Source organism: Lycium barbarum, chromosome 10 (assembly GCF_019175385.1).
Source record: "Lycium barbarum isolate Lr01 chromosome 10, ASM1917538v2, whole genome shotgun sequence".
NCBI classification, from domain to species: domain Eukaryota; kingdom Viridiplantae; phylum Streptophyta; class Magnoliopsida; order Solanales; family Solanaceae; genus Lycium; species Lycium barbarum.
Genome location: NC_083346.1, coordinates 100428360 through 100443657, shown reverse-complemented (window position 1 = coordinate 100443657; position 15298 = coordinate 100428360). Strand labels below are relative to the sequence as shown.

The 15298-nt window shown below is 37.8% G+C and overlaps 1 protein-coding gene and 2 long non-coding RNA genes across 10 annotated transcripts; all 3 read right to left on the bottom strand.

Annotated features, from left to right (window-relative positions):
- Positions 1 to 573: 573 nt before the first annotated feature.
- Positions 574 to 3638, bottom strand: LOC132615580 (probable trehalase). Of its 8 annotated transcripts, none has more exons than XR_009572751.1 (6): positions 2828 to 3603; positions 1917 to 1982; positions 1715 to 1820; positions 1564 to 1636; positions 1320 to 1494; positions 574 to 969 (listed from the first exon to the last, which is right to left on the bottom strand). XR_009572751.1 is itself a non-coding variant. In XM_060330193.1 (6 exons), the coding sequence occupies exons 2-6, from the start codon at positions 1952 to 1954 to the stop codon at positions 889 to 891; spliced, it is 411 nt and encodes a 136-aa protein (XP_060186176.1). In that variant the 5' UTR covers positions 1955 to 1982; positions 2828 to 3626; the 3' UTR covers positions 574 to 888. The 8 variants fall into 8 exon arrangements, 4 of the variants coding, with proteins under 4 accessions (XP_060186176.1, XP_060186175.1, XP_060186177.1 ...); XR_009572749.1 differs by having other exon boundaries at positions 1917 to 2014; positions 2828 to 3601; XR_009572750.1 differs by having other exon boundaries at positions 1715 to 1812; positions 2828 to 3600.
- Positions 3639 to 6996: 3358 nt separating this feature from the next.
- LOC132615807 (uncharacterized) lies at positions 6997 to 8509 on the bottom strand. The gene is made up of 3 exons (XR_009572850.1): positions 8310 to 8509; positions 7803 to 7855; positions 6997 to 7150 (listed from the first exon to the last, which is right to left on the bottom strand). It is a non-coding gene; the product is annotated as an uncharacterized LOC132615807 (long non-coding RNA).
- A 4448-nt stretch (positions 8510 to 12957) lies between these two features.
- LOC132616007 (uncharacterized) lies at positions 12958 to 14473 on the bottom strand. Its single transcript, XR_009572936.1, has 3 exons — positions 14271 to 14473; positions 13764 to 13816; positions 12958 to 13111 (listed from the first exon to the last, which is right to left on the bottom strand). It is a non-coding gene; the product is annotated as an uncharacterized LOC132616007 (long non-coding RNA).
- Between the last annotated feature and the right edge of the window lie 825 nt (positions 14474 to 15298).

Below are 15298 nucleotides of genomic sequence, written 5' to 3'. Positions count from 1 at the left end.
AAAGTTGACCTCGAGTATAGTGACCTACACAGGGTATTATGTCAGCAGTGTCCATTTATTGTCATAATAATCACTACCAGAAAATCACTGTTTTCCGACTACTGAAACAGTCGGATGGTAGTCGGGAAATCCAATTTCCGACTACTTTCTGACTGTTTTAGATTAATCGGAAACTGCAATGTTGGAAAATATTTTCCGACTACAGTTGTCGGAAAATTTTAATAGCCAAACAACTTAAAAACAGTGAAATTTTTCGACTACTGTGGTCGGAAAATTAAATAAATAATTATTTATTATTATAATTGTTTCCGACTACCATAGTCGGGAATATTTTAATAATTATTTAATTATTTTTCGACTACAGTAATCGGAATTTTGAAATATAAAATTATTTATTTATTTATCTTTCCGACTCCATTAGTCGGAAAACCCAATCTTTTCTTTTTCAAAATTCAGCTGTTATATTAGGCTACACCCCCTGCCAAATAACCAAAACAACAACCAGAACCAAATAGCCCAACCAAACATCAATTCCAACTAATCAAACCTAATTTAATTCAAATAAGTATAGCATTAAACATTAAAATACAATCTAAACATTCAAACCCCATTAAACAACCAAACTAAAGCATCCACTGCAAAATCAAGTCTAAAAATCCAAAATCATTCAAATCAAGTCTAACTAGCTAATAAACAACCACAGCAATCAAGTCTAAACATCCATAAACTCTCAAACAACCACAACAAATTACTCATCAAATTCAGTCTCTTCTTCATGAACTCTTTCATTTTAGCAAAGTTAGCTTCGGTTGTTTCCCACCGTTGCGTCAGCATTGTAATATGTTTTCGCATCGCTGTCTTTCTTCCGAATTTTGTGAAGTAGAAGCATCATTCAACATGGCGACGGACGACACAAGGAACACTATACTCCAAGCCCGTGGTACCTTTTTGATACACCACCTGCCACCCCTGTCCATATGAAAAACATAGTTGACTCTTCTCAATGAATTATCTAAAAAAATAACTACACTAATGAGCAGCAATACTTAGAGATTACTTGAGCAATAATTTTAAAGTTTAGCCAACTAGCAAACTTCCATAGTCTAAAGTGAATAGAATCTCCAATAATTAAACTATCGTCAATATAGCAGTAACTAGCTGAACTTATTAATCCACTGAACTGATTAATAAGGGAACTTTAAGAATCTAGCATCTATTGTATGACTCAACAAATTTTAACAAGATGCATCTATGGTTCACAGAAGAAGAATATTTAACAAGATGCATCTACGATTACTGGTTTATGCAAGATATACCACCTCGAATGTGTTGCTGTTGGCAAGCCAATAATCAAGCCATTGCCCCATCTCGACGTTCCAAAAGATACAGTTCATGGCCTTTTGTGTATTTTGAGTCTTGAGAAGCTTCTGTAAAACATGTAATTGTGCTACTTTCTCCAATAAGATTTGCTAGAAAGGCTATGTCCAGTTCCATCTATAACAAATTTTAAAGCCAGGTTATGTGCAAGGTCTCACTTATAAGGCCTAATGTTTAGAGAATTACCTTCAGAAGTAATGCATTCAAATCAACTGGCACAATCGATGTTGTACTAGTTGTTGTGAGATCAGATCCGTTCCTGCAATAGAAGATAAACCAGTCATGATCTGCATGACCAAAGTATACTGAAAAATAAATGAAAAAAGTGCTATGCTACCTCATCCATCTTGAACTAAAACCCCAGCCACTTTCGGCAGCTGAAGCCAGCTCACGGTATAATTCTCTTTTTTTCACATATATATGGGAGTTTGGAACCTGTTTCACTGTCCTATATCAATTAAAAGGTAAAAAAGAAAATGTAATTTACACTTGAAGGCCATGATAAACCCAAGTCAGTAATATGAGCTGCGGAGCCTTACAATAGTTGACAATGGTCAGGGTTTATTCCACAGAGCATAGTACCGACTCAAGCTGTTGTTTGATCCCTGAGCATCTAAAATAGTCACGTTATGTAATCCTTGAACCAAAAAAAGTGGAGAATGTCAGGTAAGTAAAGTCTTCTGCAGTTCCGTGTAGGCTTCCAGTAAAAAACAATTTAGAAGGAACTATAATGAAGCCTAAAAATTATAGTAAATTAACAAGACTAACCTTATTACCCAAGTAATAAACCTAGCATAGGCTAAGACATGAGGGAGATACAGTTACTCCCTCCATCACATTTTATGTGCATGATTTGGTAAGGAGAAATCCTCACTTTGTGGAAGCAAAGTATACAACTCTGTTCTTTCCAATACTTAAGTTACTGGTTTTGAAGTCAACGAAAAAACATTTTTCTTCTATAATAAAAGATGCCATATTTGAGCCTCAATCAAACCAATATTATGATAGCCAACAAAATCAAAATATTCAATCGCTCTAGTTTTCTAGTTTCAGACTAATGGGATTGGATATTTTCTTTATTAATAATATTAACTCAAGAAATGAACCATAACTCCATTGCAGAACCCCAGCCACAACTACATAGAGGTTGAATTGGAAAACTAAGGCATTAGTTAATTGTATCGCATTTTCACATTCAAAGAACACTACCTTTTACAGGTAATTTTCCTTTAAAACACATAAGGGTTTTCAATACATAAATGTTGATAGATTTTTTCTGCATACCTAGAAATTGTAGCATTTCTCTCGCATATTAATCTATCAAGATATAAAAATAAAATAACACCTTTTTGTGTGTATGGATACCACATACAAAAACTACTGAAATTCAGAGATTAGGAAAACATAAATAAAAACCCTAATTTGACCTTTCAATAAATTAGGGACGAACCTCTTTGCGAGGGGAATCAATCGGCCGACATCATCTTCTTCTATACAGAAGCTCACATTAGACAAATTTAGAGAATTTGAAACCGTATTTTGCCAGATGAATCTCCCACAGATAAATTACATTAAAACAACGAAAATCTAAATAAATTCGTAATGTACAAAGAAAATGGGAGATTAGAAAGTGAACCCTAAATTGTCGAAAAACAATTTTTTATATTTTTATTTTAGTCAAACTTTTTGATGGCTTAGTCAGCAAATTCAGTCTATTTTCAACTGAAAAATCTGGTCAAGACTTTTGTGCATTCCGACTACTGTAGTCGGAACTTTAAAAATTATTTTTGTTAACAATTCCGATTACTGTAGTCGGAAAACTGGTTAAACTTTTTTATTGACTTTTTTTCCGACTACAGTAGTTGAAAACGTTAATTCGCAAAATTTTCTGCCAAATTTTATGACCACTGCTATCGCAACTGTAGTCGGATAATTTTTTTTTTTTAAAAAAAAAATCATCAATTATAATTTTTCGACTATTGCAGTCAGAAAAGTAGTCGGAATTGCGACTAAAAATTTGTAGTCGGAAAATAGCAAATTTCTGATTGTGACTACGCACGGTATTATGTCAGTAGTGTCCATTTATTATCATTTTCTCTTCATAAGTAAGTTTAAGTTTGAGATGGATATGATTTTAAGACTTAACTTATTTGTAAATAGTTTGTAGTATTTTCAACTACTATCGATCATAAGTAAATATGCATATTGTCTTTTTTAAAGTATTAGTACTTCCAACAATTTTTTTATTTGCAAAATAGAGTTGAATGACACTCTTTATCAATTGGTGTCTGCCATAAGTGCTTGAGCTTCCATTGTCATGTACTACTAGTTAGGATGGCATAAAATGTAAGAAAATAATCTCCTAAATAATGGGAAAGACAAATTTTATGATGGTTAAGTGCCGCACGTTAGTTGAGGGATGTGTTGTTTGTCTTTTTGCATGATCGTAGCAACACTCATTGCATGAAATAATTTTTCAAGTTAAGTTAGGCCAATATCTATTTTTTTTCATGATATTAGAGCTTCATCCGTTATTTCAGTAACTTAGACAAGCGCGCACGCAAGCCGGGGGGGGGGGGGGGGGGTGAATAGTGTCTTGATAGATCTTCGACTTGCCTACAACGATACTGATTTACGTACTAGAACTAGATTCTCTACCTTGTTTCACAAATTCCTGCAACAAGTAAGGTGATCAATTTTGACCTAAGAGACTAAATATATCCAAGTCGCTCAACAGCCTACAATCACATTGATCATAGCTACCCCTTCGAGCTAAACTCTTAGCCCAAAAAAAAAAAAATCCACAGGTAAACCTTACCATAATAATGTTCTCAATTAACCGAATAAGCTAAGGTCACAACTCGAAAAACCTATTACAAGATAAAAAAAAAATTAAAGAACTGAACTCAATTTCTTGAATTTGGCTCTATGTAATGGACTGAGCAGTAAGTAAAAAGTAATTAACACGATTTTGGGACGATTTTCTGGATTTTCTTATTAACTGTAATAAATGGACAATACAAGTAAATGCTAAATGGAAATGAAAGCTAGAAAAGGAATATTCATGGCGTCAATATGCAGAAGAAGAGAAGAATACAGAAATTAGGGAAGAAGAAGGTGAGAAGAGAAATAGGGAGAGAATTTAGGTGAATTGAGAAGGAAGAAGTTTGTTACTAGATTCGATGTATGCCTATAGCTGCTCCCATTTCAGGTATTTATAGGTTGTAACTCAGCTTCTAATCCAGGCCCTTGGATATCATTAATCGACTTTTAATCTGGAACGTCCATGTGTAATAATTCTGTGCAACCTCGTCAATTATTCTGTAGCTCAATTTTTACCATATGCAATGGTCATTACATTCTATAGTTTGAACTTGTCTTGTGTACATAACTTGGTTCATGCTTTGTGTTTTCTCAATACTCTCAATGTAAGTGCATACTCTATAAGAAGACAAACTAAAAACTATAGCACACGATTAGCAGCAAAGGTTAGAGTATACTTGGAAAGTCGTAAAAAGCTCCTAACCCTAGAGAATAAAGGAATCCAACGATAGAGTAATACTCCAATTATGACTCTACTTCCTTGCACGTTTGGTTGATAATTAGAAATTAAAGATCTACCAAGATTATCTATTTATTAGATGGTTGCTAGGTCAACATGCACTAAATAAACCATTACCTAGCGTGCGAAAGTGAATCCTACTACTAGAATTTTGCGCTAGTGTTCTTCAGAACCTGTTAGATAGTTTGTAATATAAGAGGTCTTAAATTGAATAGACATATCTATTTATAAAAGGGCATGACTATTCTAAAAAGTCATCTCTCAAATTCTACAAATATAAGGACACTCTTGAAGTAGCATATAGAAAAATCTGCAGGTATAATCAGGGCTTTGTTGTATCTTGAAGGGAATTGCTTGTATTTTGTCCAATATGTATATGAGCAATATCTCTTTAAGGAAAGTCGATTTATCCACACCTCAAAGTCATTTCTTCTTCGATTATGTTTACCTATTTTTCTAATAGAACCAAAAAGTAGGCCAAGGTTCTCAATCTTAAAACAACTTCATATGCATGTTTGTTAATCATCAAAACTCAATTTCTAATACATTCTGCCTTTTTGATGATGATGATAACTGATAAGCGGTGATTTACCACTGATTGTAGCCTCTTTGCCTTGGTTTTTGTGTTCTTTATTTATAACATGAGGCTATTATTGGTGTGTATTGGTATTATTTCAGGTGCACAGTGAGTCATGAGAAGAATTTGGATCAAAATAAGTAAATACAAGGCAAAATGGAGCTCAGGTGATGAAACTGGAAACTGGCTAGTAAAGTACTCTTCGCGATCGCATGGTCAATGAAGTCAACCGCGAAGATGAAGATGCGACCGCATGGATACTAAATCCAAACTGACGTGATCATGAGTGTGCTTCACGCGATCGTGATTAAGGAATTCTAGGTGGAATTGGGCAGTTTTGGAATTTCACGATTTTTGACCAAAAACCACATAAAACTCAACCAAGCCACTTGGAAACATATCTTTGGCAGAAAACGCAAGTCTTGGAGGCTAGGATTCATACACCAAACTTTGGGGTTGAAGATTTGGTTGAGCACTTTCTTGAACCTTTACTTCACTTCTTCAATTTCTTGCTTTGTAATGAACATCTAAGTATGTAGTAATTATTTTCTTCACTTGAATCTTGTTTATGGAAATATTCATATTAAAGTGTTGGATTGAACTCTTGTTTTGCTTATGTATTGAACAATTCTTATTGCTAATGAAGTGAGTTAACGCTGTTTTAATTAATCTCCTTTTTAATGTTTCTTAAGGGATTAGCTAACCCTAAGACTCGCCCATTTACTTCGATTTGAGCTCGGAAAAGGAAGATTGAGGTTAGGTGTCACGACCCGACTAGGGGCCGCGACGGGTACCCGGGGCTAACTACCGAGCACCAATCGTTCTATGTCTCATCATACTCATTTAATGCTCTTTTATCACTTTTATAGTCAAATCGTAGGAAAATTATATTTCATATAAAACATAAATACTTATATATATGCCTTTTGGCCATTAAAATAACATTTATACTAAATAGCATCTCGTGAGACCATCTAACCCACACTGCGCATCTACGAGCCTCTACTGGAGTGCTAGACATATGGACGAGACAAGACCCCGTCATGCCCAAAATACATATACATATATATATATATACACAAAAGTATAACCCGATTAGCACCTCCGGAATAATGGAGTGCTCCTGAAAATCTGCTGATAGCTCCTATAGGTCTGCGTCGTCTCCCTGTCTACCTGTGGGCATGAACACAGCGTCCAAAGAAAACGGACGTCAGTACGAATATTGTACTGAGTATGTAAGGCATAACAATGAAAATACGTCAATGAGATAAAGGAAGCATCAATAAGGAGCAACTGTATATGACTGTCACTTATAAAAGGAATAGCACATGCTGACTTACTTCATATCCATCATCATATCATATATTGCTGCGGAACGTGCAGCCCGGTCCATACATCATTATATATATAAATATATTGCCGCGGAACGAACGGCCTGATCCATATATCATCATATATAAATATATTGTCGTGGAACGTACGGCCCGATCCATATATCATCATATATAAATATATTGCCGTGGAACGTACGGCCCGATCCATCACCCATATATCCCGCGTCCGGGATGGAATCATGATATGCCAGCTGTACAGGTGGCTATGCGTCTATAGCGCCTCACCTTTCCCCACTTCCCCTGAAAACATTTTCATATCATATACATATACATACATAATATACGTAGCATGCATGAGGGCTCAAGGAAAGTTATGTTCCTGCCGGAGTGACGTAGGGTCGAACACCTCCGATTATATTATGGATTAATCATGATCGTCATGTCTCGCCTTGAAGGGACAATCATCATAAGGCGAGAATATCAACGAAAGCTAATATAAAGAGAATAGAGGGTAGGGTCATAATTTCGTAAGAAGTCATTCTATATACTTTTGGAAATCTTAAAGGAAATATAGTAGTCATCCATGAATAAAATTGAGAAGTCAAGAAATAACTCAATATTCTTACATCGTCATTGAAATCATAACTTGGAACCTTTAAACATGAAATCGTCTCATCGTAGTCATCATAGGAAAATATTCTCATCTTTGGCATCATTGTAATCATGATAAAAAAATATGTCCATTATTGCCCTCATAAGAGCTTACAAACTCGTAAACCTTCGTTTTGGAACGATGTAGGCATTTGGAAAATATTTACGGGTTATCAAGGAAGGAATCATGCTTTGGAATCATAAACTGCTAACTTTTGAAATTAAGGAAGTCATGGAAGCATTTATGAATTCACAACTTAGGAATCATGCCTTTGAAAGAAGGGGACAAGCCTTAACATACCTTTGTCGTTTAAGCAATCTAGCGTTCGCTTATTCTTCTTCACTGTCACGCCTCTACATTCAAAAGAGGATTCATACTAACATTAGTCAACCAACCATAAGAACGCACTACTAATTCTAGAGAAAATTGGGCAGCACTTCCTTTGTTTGTACCACTTTTCCCGTATTTTATATCAACTCCCAACATCTACAATACACTCACAACATCGCAATCAACAATCATCATCTATGTGCATTTAGCAAAATCCACCATTTCTCTCCAATTTCATCACATTTATGGTTATAGGTTCGATATCGTATTTTCCCACGTATCACATTTATCTCAGGGTTTACAAGTCATTTATAACCTATTCATACTCACAACACCCTATAATCCATGATTCAATTCCACTACTAACCAAACATGACACTATTCACTCTTGAATGACCCATTTGTTATGCTTCTCTACAAGTCGAGTACCTTAACCTTCCAATATCTTAAACAACATGTAATAGTCATGAAACTTACCTTGGATGATGGTTGGACAAGCCTTGAGTGGAGTTTTCCCTTCTAGCACCAAAACCCTACTTTCCCTCTTTGGATTTCCTTGAGGAAGATGAACCTTACTTGGGTTTCATACACTTTGATTCATGGATTTGATGTTGTTAATCTTGGTTTCCCTTGATTTTTCTTGTGGATGAAAGTTTGGAGAGGGTTCCAGAGGTTTTAGGACTAAAATGGTGGAAAAACAAATGAGTTAGAAACGAAATTGGGTCTATATATAATTGTCCAGAAGATTCTGGACTGGCACAACATGCGACACCATGTGCGAGTCGCATGTTGTGTCGCAGGTCTTGCCAGTCGATCGGTTCTCACTGGCACAACATGCGACACCAAGTGCGAGTCGCATGTCGAACATGCGAGTCACATGCCGAACATGCGACACCAAGTGCGAGTCGCATGTCGAACATGCGAGTCGCATGCCGAACATGCGACACCAAGTGCGAGTCGCATGTCATGCCAGAACGTGATGAACCGTCTGTCGTAAAATGGCCATAACTTTTGATCCCGATATGATGTAAGGGCTCACGACCTATGGTTGGAAAGATCTTTCAATTATCTACAACTGTCATAATGTGGTGTTTTTCCCAAATTCCGACTTAAAAATGGAGTTTTGACCCCTACAAACCAGATCCTCCGAAGGTGTTTCCTTAATTCGCCCTTTTTGGATGGCTTATGCCCATATTTGGCTTATGGGTCCTTCTTGAAACTTACTTGGCACTTCATTACCAACATAAGGGGAATTATAATTCTTCTCCTAAATATCATTAAGACATCACTAGTTCGATACTCGAAATTGTCCTTCGCCAGTCGATCCACTGTGCGCGAACGAAAATTTTCCGGGGTGTAACATTCTCCCCCCTTTGGGAACATTCGTCCTCGAATGTTAAACACTCGGGAATTCTACGAAAATTTCGCCAGAGTTTCCCATGTAATATGGAACTACCATCCTGTCACAACAACCCATAATACATAAATGCCTCACAGGGCCATAACAATGACAACAATAAGGGCCACACACGGCCGCATCATCATAAAGATAAAGCATCACATACCTCAAAATGTTGATATCTCATGTTGAATCTCTCCCGGGGATTAAAATAAAAGCGGGTACATGGATTTCACTTTCTCCTCTTCTTCCCAGGTCATTCATTCCCAGTGGTTGCCTCGCTACAAGATCTTGACTGAGGCTGCTTCCTTATTGCATTCGTAGGTTGTCATATCCCAGGCTAATATAGTAAGCGTATGGCATGCACTTATGTCATATTCGAAGTAATTATCCTATTTATCCCTAACACTAATCCCAACCCCACAAGTTATAACTACGATAGTTCGTGTGGGAGGTCTTAACATACTCACCTTGCAGCTTCGTAATCGAGTGATGCAATTGGCATAACAATCCGAACAATAATGTATCTTACTTAGCTCCTTCGGTAGTTATCACTCAATGTCTAAATTCGCTCCAATTACAAATTTCGTCCCATAGGGGTGCTCACAACAGTAGTAAGTCTAGTCATCCACACTATCCATATAATATCACTTGCCCTCTTTTTCAGTGGTCATAGTTCGCTTGCAACATCATCTTTGTTCTCGAGGGTCTAAGTCTCATGCGTAACTAATACCCCACATGCCTTATGCTCTTTTACTCTTGATTATACCAATCGCAACTACTACGACTTTGCCATATCATTTTTCTCTAGTTTTTTTTTTTTTTTTTTTTTTTTTTTTTTTTTTTTTTTTTTGTCATTGCAGAACCTCTATGCTAGACTTTCCTTTAACAAGGTTTTATAATCTTCCTCATCTACTACCCCATGGATCGCCTGTTGGATTCATACTTGCATTTACCCCTTGTTCATATGGAGCATGTCATGTCTTTGGTCGTTTTCTTGCTATACTTTACTTACTGTGTATCCCAGTTATCGCTATGTCCTCATTATATCCTGATCATAATCAACTCTATAGAGTGACACTTCTTGGTATCATTTGCAAATCTTGCTCATAAAATAGATTAAACCTTGCGAAGTGAGCACACTTAAGCTATTACTCTTTCTGATTATCCCTATTTCACTTATCACATAAGTCACTTCACCAACGTATTTACATTTATTATAGCCCTTCATATCCATATCTCTGTCTCCGTGATGCCGTTACCTTATTTTCCTAATAAACTTATCGTATCTTCCTCGTGCTTATCCCTCCAATCAATACTTCAGTATCACCCTCTATTGGAGTTACCCTTTTTCTCCTATGACATGGTTTAGTACTACCTTATAACTACTGTTACTATCCATCCAATAGTATTTAACTTGCCTCGTGCAGTTGTTAATGATACTCCTAACTTAATCTCGTCCTGCCATTACCTTGTTGAGCAACATCTCTTCTCGCTAGAATATGTCACAAGCTTATATCTTATCTCCTTTAGATTCTAGGAAAATTTCGGCAGAGTTTCTCTTGTAGACACAACAATCCCGAACCTGCACATGGCCCAGAAAACACGTCCGATGTCTCAATGGGACATATATCGGAACACACATAATACATAAACAAACAACATAAGATCACTTACCATTAAAGGGAATAAATAATAGTGCCTGTCTTACAAGTTGTGCCTACACACTCGGTCTAGGATTCCAATATCCATATACATACACATATTATTTATATTCACTCGCTGTCAATCAACTTACTCGTAAATCACAATTTTGGCTATCACTGGTTCACTAACAAATATAGACATCTCATTTTACTTGATTGGCCCAGCCTTTTACTCTAACACAGTCAATAACATCTGAAGTAATATATGACGGCATAAGGCCCAAATCAATCGATGCATACATATCGTAAAAGGATACTGACAATATACCTGGAGCGATATCAGGGGAAAACTCAAGATCTTGTCGCTCAGTTAATGCATGGACATGACGCCAGGATTTACTCGGACTAGGCGTCCCTCCTTGGTCTCTACCAGCACCTACTAACACCTGTGGCCCTGGCCTTGCAGGGCGTACCGATGACGAAGAGTCAACTACCACTCTCGTAGTCCGAACCTTATATTTACCACGTAGCGATGGGCAGTCGCGCTTTAAGTGGCCTGGCCGAGCACAGGCATAACAAACATCCGAGCCAAAACGACAGGGTCCCCTATGTAACCTGCGACACTGAGTACACCGTGGTACCGAGAATCTCGTCTGACTAGAACCACTTCGAATTCTAGAATTGGAAACTCTGAGACTCTGGGGTGACCTAGAATAAGTAGATCCATCAAATCTGGGTCTCGAAAACTGCGGAGGAGCACCACTTGTCGAACGAACTGAGTGCCTAGAGAATTGTTGCCTCGAATCACCCCTAAACTCATGATCAACCACTGAATAATTATCTCCTTTTCTCCAACCCTTGTTACCGTGGCCCATATCCTGCCGCTGAGCTTGAGCGGCAACTAATTGAGTCAGTAAAAGAATAGCTTGTCTCATCTCTTGGCCCGAGGCATCTGGGGGAGGAACGGGGAATGCTGGAGCTAAAGTTGAGGCTCCCCTTTGATCCTCTAAAGTGGGTGAAGTATGGGAAAACCGAGGTGGGGCCTTACTCTGGGGTTCTCCCTCCTCCATATATATAGAAGGCTCTCGATCGGGCCCTTCTTCAACCACCATCTTGCCCTTCTGGGCTGCTGTAGCTTTCCCCTTCATTAGCTTCGATGAAATTACAACGCACCGTTAGGGAGGGGATAATCTTATAATACAGCTCTATCGCACGATTTCTTATGATGAAAGATGGTCATTTTTCCTAAATGCCCTGTAGCCTCCTGTTTATTAATGTGGCGCGCAACACACCATAAACAAGACTCTACTAGACACGACTCGTAGACACTTCCTAAGACCGAACTGCTCTGATACCACTTTTGTCACGACCCGACTAGGGGCCGCGACGGGTACCCGGGGCTAACTACCGAGCACCAATCGTTCTATGTCTCATCATACTCATTTAATGCTCTTTTATCACTTTTATAGTCAAATCGTAGGAAAATTATATTCCATATAAAACATAAATACTTATATATATGCCTTTTGGCCATTAAAATAACATTTATACTAAATAGCATCTCGTGAGACCATCTAACCCACACTGTACATCTACGAGCCTCTACTGGAGTGGTAGACATATGGACGGGACAAGACCCCGTCATGCCCAAAATACATATACATATATATATATATAGACAAAAGTATAACCCGATTAGCACCTCCGGAATAATGGAGTGCTCCTGAAAATCTGCTGATAGCTCCTATAGGTCTGCGTCGTCTCCCTGTCTACCTGTGGGCATGAACACAACGTCCAAAGAAAACGGACGTCAGTACGAATATTGTACTGAGTATGTAAGGCATAACAATGAAAATACGTCAATGAGATAAAGGAAGCATCAATAAGGAGCAACTGTATATGACTGTCACTTATAAAAGGAATAGCACATGCTGACTTACTTCATATCCATCATCATATCATATATTGCTGCGGAACGTGCAGCCCGGTCCATACATCATTATATATATAAATATATTGCCGCGGAACGAACGGCCTGATCCATATATCATCATATATAAATATATTGTCGTGGAACGTACGGCCCGATCCATATATCATCATATATAAATATATTGCCGTGGAACGTACGGCCCGATCCATCACCCATATATCCCGCGTCCGGGATGGAATCATGATATGCCAGCTGTACAGGTGGCTATGCGTCTATAGCGCCTCACCTTTCCCCACTTCCCCTGAAAACATTTTCATATCATATACATATACATACATAATATACGTAGCATGCATGAGGGCTCAAGGAAAGTTATGTTCCTGCCGGAGTGACGTAGGGTCGAACACCTCCGATTATATTATGGATTAATCATGATCGTCATGTATCGCCTTGAAGGGACAATCATCATAAGGCGAGAATATCAACGAAAGCTAATATAAAGAGAATAGAGGGTAGGGTCATAATTTCGTAAGAAGTCATTCTATATACTTTTGGAAATCTTAAAGGAAATATAGTAGTCATCCATGAATAAAATTGAGAAGTCAAGAAATAACTCAATATTCTTACATCGTCATTGAAATCATAACTTGGAACCTTTAAACATGAAATCGTCTCATCGTAGTCATCATAGGAAAATATTCTCATCTTTGGCATCATTGTAATCATGATAAAAAAATATGTCCATTATTGCCCTCATAAGAGCTTACAAACTCGTAAACCTTCGTTTTGGAACGATGTAGGCATTTGGAAAATATTTACGGGTTATCAAGGAAGGAATCATGCTTTGGAATCATAAACTGCTAACTTTTGAAATTAAGGAAGTCATGGAAGCATTTATGAATTCACAACTTAGGAATCATGCCTTTGAAAGAAGGGGACAAGCCTTAACATACCTTTGTCGTTTAAGCAATCTAGCGTTCGCTTATTCTTCTTCACTGTCACGCCTCTACATTCAAAAGAGGATTCATACTAACATTAGTCAACCAACCATAAGAACGCACTACTAATTCTAGAGAAAATTGGGCAGCACTTCCTTTGTTTGTACCACTTTTCCCGTATTTTATATCAACTCCCAACATCTACAATACACTCACAACATCGCAATCAACAATCATCATCTATGTGCATTTAGCAAAATCCACCATTTCTCTCCAATTTCATCACATTTATGGTTATAGGTTCGATATCGTATTTTCCCACGTATCACATTTATCTCAGGGTTTACAAGTCATTTATAACCTATTCATACTCACAACACCCTATAATCCATGATTCAATTCCACTACTAACCAAACATGACACTATTCACTCTTGAATGACCCATTTGTTATGCTTCTCTACAAGTCGAGTACCTTAACCTTCCAATATCTTAAACAACATGTAATAGTCATGAAACTTACCTTGGATGATGGTTGGACAAGCCTTGAGTGGAGTTTTCCCTTCTAGCACCAAAACCCTACTTTCCCTCTTTGGATTTCCTTGAGGAAGATGAACCTTACTTGGGTTTCATACACTTTGATTCATGGATTTGATGTTGTTAATCTTGGTTTCCCTTGATTTTTCTTGTGGATGAAAGTTTGGAGAGGGTTCCAGAGGTTTTAGGACTAAAATGGTGGAAAAAAAAATGAGTTAGAAACGAAATTGGGTCTATATATAATTGTCCAGAAGATTCTGGACTGGCACAACATGCGACACCATGTGCGAGTCGCATGTTGTGTCGCAGGTCTTGCCAGTCGATCGGTTCTCACTGGCACAACATGCGACACCAAGTGCGAGTCGCATGTCGAACATGCGAGTCGCATGCCGAACATGCGACACCAAGTGCGAGTCGCATGTCGAACATGCGAGTCGCATGCCGAACATGCGACACCAAGTGCGAGTCGCATGTCATGCCAGAACGTGATGAACTGTCTGTCGTAAAATGGCCATAACTTTTGATCCCGATATGATGTAAGGGCTCACGACCTATGGTTGGAAAGATCTTTCAATTATCTACAACTGTCATACTGTGGTGTTTTTCCCAAATTCCGACTTAAAAATGGAGTTTTGACCCCTACAAACCAGATCCTCCGAAGGTGTTTCCTTAACTCGCCCTTTTTGGATGGCTTATGCCCATATTTGGCTTATGGGTCCTTCTTGAAACTTACTTGGCACTTCATTACCAACATAAGGGGAATTATAATTCTTCTCCTAAATATCATTAAGACATCACTAGTTCGATACTCGAAATTGTCCTTCGCCAGTCGATCCACTGTGCGCGAACGAAAATTTTCCGGGGTGTAACATTAGGAAAGATTAATTAACAAGGATTTGGGGCTTTAAACCTCATCTAATAAATTGAGATAGGAATATAAAAGTGACTTGAGGTTATATTGATTTTACAAGATATCACACTACAAGATATCACACTCCAAGGCTTGGGAAAGCT

Bases quoted from the DNA above. Each gene is read 5' to 3' on its own strand.
- LOC132615580 (XM_060330193.1), bottom strand. From the start codon at position 1,954: ATGCTCTGTGGAATAAACCCTGACCATTGTCAACTATT. The intron at 1,826-1,916 runs GTAAGGCTCCGC...TAATTGATATAG, and splicing joins CCTGACCATTGTCAACTATT to GACAGTGAAACAGGTTCCAA. The intron at 1,637-1,714 runs GTAGCATAGCAC...CTTCTATTGCAG, and splicing joins TTTAGTTCAAGATGGATGAG to GAACGGATCTGATCTCACAA.